Source organism: Pygoscelis adeliae, unplaced genomic scaffold (assembly GCF_000699105.1).
Source record: "Pygoscelis adeliae isolate BGI_AS28 unplaced genomic scaffold, ASM69910v1 Scaffold120, whole genome shotgun sequence".
In the NCBI taxonomy this organism is placed as follows: domain Eukaryota; kingdom Metazoa; phylum Chordata; class Aves; order Sphenisciformes; family Spheniscidae; genus Pygoscelis; species Pygoscelis adeliae.
In genome coordinates, this window is record NW_008824032.1 from 1,080,686 (window position 1) to 1,084,273 (window position 3,588).

The following is a 3,588-nucleotide window of genomic DNA, read 5'->3' on the forward strand; positions in this document are numbered from 1 at the left end:
CGCGTTTAAAAAGGAAGAAACGCTAACAGCAGCTTTAAAGGTCTGCAAAGATAAAAAGGCAAATGCTTGACAGATCTCTCCCAGGCAGCTGGTGGGACAAAGAACTGAAGCTCTTGCCTCTTAAAACGCTTGATACTGCGACTGATACTGCGTGGGTCACACCTGAAGCCGGCCAGGGCAGGGAGGCCGTAGGGCAGCGTACGGTCAGAGCAGCACTCGGCCGTGTCCGGCAGCCACAGCTTGGGTTCCCTTTCTGAACCTCTGCCATCTGGTGCCGAGGCCTGACCGCAGTTTCGAGAGCTTCACGACAGCCCTGGAGCTTTATCTTACGTTTGTGCCATGCCCTCGCTGTAACTGCCTGGCAGATGGAGCAGCGCCAGAGGGCGGGAGCGGGACCCAGGCACGCTGGTCTCCAGCACGCAGGGGCCATTTGCATAATTAACTTAGGGTTCCCCTTTCTACCTGCTGCTGGTCAAGCCACCCCATCTTTCTGCAAATCAACTTCCACTGACCCGATCAGAACATAACCCAAGACGTACAGACACAACCGTCCACACAAGCTGTGTGAAATATTTTTAAACGCTTTTATTTACAGTGCTAGTTGAAAACAATATATATATTTATATCTATCATCCTCGTGATGTCTGTGCCATAGAAAATGCTGTGGCTATATTGCCTTTAATTTACAAAAAATGGTCACAAGAAAATCTGAAGGGAAAAAATGGAAATCAAAGTTTGGTCCCTAATTGTTTCTCTTTTGATATGTTTTAAAAAAGCCTCCAAATTAAAAAAATATGCAATTCAGATGAAATTCATATATAAAAACAACCCTTATCTTCTGAAAAATTCATGAGGGCCAACTTGCTGTCATGTAAACTTCAAAAAAAAAAAAAACAACTTAAAATAAATTCTGTCCCCGTGTGTGGTTTAATAGAACCATTATTTGCTTGTAATATTCTTTTTCTTTGTCTCTCAGGGTTCAACAGGAAAGCAGATGAGGGGAGGCCTAGGACTGGAAAATGAACCATGAGATCTGTGCCCGCAGCCTCCTGGACTCAGGATGTCTGACAGCAGGCCTGGGGAGCAGAAGCTGTCAAGGATCTCACTCATACTAGTGACAAAAAAAGGAGGGCAAGTGAAAATGGAAGGAGAGGTGCCTGCCACGTGAAGAGCCCGGCACAGGGGCCTGGCAAGGTTACATACTGTGCCCCAGGAAACAATGAGGTTCTTGAAGGAAGAGGATCATTTGTAAATGGGGCACAGCTGAAAGGATGTGGGGGACTGGAATAATTTCAGCTGGGGAATGTCACAGATGGGCTAGGTCTTCGGGTGAAAAGGGAACTGCTGTCTTCCCTGTTTGAGAGCACTTCTAATCTTTCCTCATCTGAGATTGTGTGAAGCCAGAGGCTAATGGACAGTGCAAGCACAGGCTGGAATGGAGGAGGAGAGATGGACGGAATGGAGGAGATGGGAGGGGAGGACTCAAGCTGAAGACCCGTTTTCTGTCTTCTGTCTCTTTGGATCCACTTCATCCTACATAGGAGACAAGGAGGAAAAAAAGGAGTTACCATCAAACAGTCACCACACCAAGGCACATCATTTCTCCACAAAATTCTTACTGCTGCTCTGTTCTCTATATGGAAATCTGTTTGGCCCACCCTAAGTTCACTCCTCTTTAGAGGATCTTTGAGTGCCTGACACAACTGTTCTGTTGACGGTCACAGTTAAGACGTAGACAGCTCCATTTGGAGGGATATCCACGCTGTTACTTTCGGGAGGTATAATAAGCTCAGGCTCACATCACTTCAGACAGACCCCAAGATCCGCCCTTACAAGTCCATCTTCTGGCCTGAAGCCCAGAAGTCACAGATGTTTGAGGGGTCATCGCCCAGCACAATCTCAAGCACCTTGACTCTCAAACACTCAGCACTGTGAGTGCTAGCAGAAGGACCTGGATCCTACAAGGAGTCTACAGGGGTTTATTATCCCCTTGCCACACCAAATTTGTTTACCCATCTGCTGCTGAAGCACCAATGAGACCTGAGGCCAATTTGAGATGCTCAGCAACGGCATCCACGCGGATTTGATCAGCACATAGCAGGTAACCTAGTTCCTTCTCACTGTCATTACTCCCACACTATCACTCACCTCTTCCTCCTCTGCAGATCGTTTTTCTGCATGACCATCCTGCTCTTGCCCATTCTCGTCTCCTTCTAAGCACAAGCAAGAGAGGAAATCACAGGTTAACTGAAGTAGCATTTAAGGGAATGTAATCTCACAGTCAGAAGGCTCAGAGGAGGAATTTTCTTCCATGATCTTCTATTCCCCCACAGCCCGATTCCTCCCATTCTCCCTATACCAATTACTCCTACCTTCATCCTCATCACCACCTTCTTCTTCATCCACATCATCAGGATTCTCTTCCTCATCCTCTTCAGCTCCATTTTCCTCATCCTGAGTGAAACAAATTGGTCAGAGCAGAAATTGGTGTCAGGACGACATTCCCATGTGCTCTTTGCTGCAAGTGCAAGAACAATCTCCACAGCTCCAGCCACTTCAGACTCCAGCCTCAGATGTGCATCAAGTGAGTGATCTCTGCACTGTTACTCAGACACCATCATTCCCACCATCCCAACTGAAACCCTCCTCCCAACCAGTCTTGTTTCCAAAACCAATCCTTCCAGTCCCTTCCCACCAGTATGAAGCTCCTTGACTTCCACAAGCTTACATCCCGATAAGCTGCTGCCATCCCATCCCAACAATCAGAACATCTCTCTGGTTACAGGCTAACGACTTAGCCTATGCTCGTAGTACATCTGCTTCCAGATCCTTTCTGACCTTCATTTCCTCACTGTTCCTTCCCCCACGTTCTTCAGCTTATACTCCTTATGCACCTCAGGATACTTCAGTGGGTGCAGGACCACATCTCTTGTGTCACCTTCCTCCAAACTCCTACTTGCCCTTGTTTCCATTCCCTTCTTTCACTTTTCTTCTCACTGGGCCATGCTGACTATGCTAAGTCTTTCAAGGCTCATTCTCCACAGTTATCCTATAGCTTGCCCTTCATTTGCCCCTCTCCCTTTTGAGCTCCCCTGGCCTGTCCTCTTGCTTAATCTCCCATATTCCCTTCATATTTGCTACCCGCAGCAAGCCAGGCTAACCACCCCTTATAAAACCCTCCCCGACACCTCTAAATCTACCCCCCAGAAAGGCCTCACCTCTACTACCTCCTTCTTCTTTTCTTTGTGGACTGTTTTCTCCTCGAGTTTTTCCTTCTTTTCTTTCATTTCCTATACGCGAGATGAGAAAAACCATTCCAGTGGTCAGCAGCAAGAAAATAGAAGACTGCGATGCTTAAACAAAGAGTGTTTAAAGGAGATGTGGAATAATCGTGAGGAGAGAAAACGTATTAGGCGTTAAGTCTGCCCTCCCTGACAAAAAAAAGCAGCGAAAACGCGTCAGAGCTACTTTTAGACAACACACATGTGGAAACCAGGAGTACAGAAGAGTTTAATGTTTTTTTAAAAGAACCTTGTCCGTAGGATCGAGGCGTTTCCGGCCCTCCCCCCCGCCACCCGGGGGCCCCCG

At 47.3% G+C, this 3,588-nt stretch overlaps 1 protein-coding gene across 1 annotated transcript; it reads right to left on the reverse strand.

Annotated features, from left to right (window-relative positions):
* Window positions 1-565: 565 nt before the first annotated feature.
* LOC103920986 lies at window positions 566-3,258 on the reverse strand. The gene is made up of 4 exons (XM_009328882.1): window positions 3,219-3,258; window positions 2,373-2,454; window positions 2,149-2,213; window positions 566-1,533 (listed from the first exon to the last, which is right to left on the reverse strand). The coding sequence occupies exons 2-4, from the start codon at window positions 2,451-2,453 to the stop codon at window positions 1,293-1,295; spliced, it is 387 nt and encodes a 128-aa protein (XP_009327157.1). The 5' UTR covers window position 2,454; window positions 3,219-3,258; the 3' UTR covers window positions 566-1,292.
* Between the last annotated feature and the right edge of the window lie 330 nt (window positions 3,259-3,588).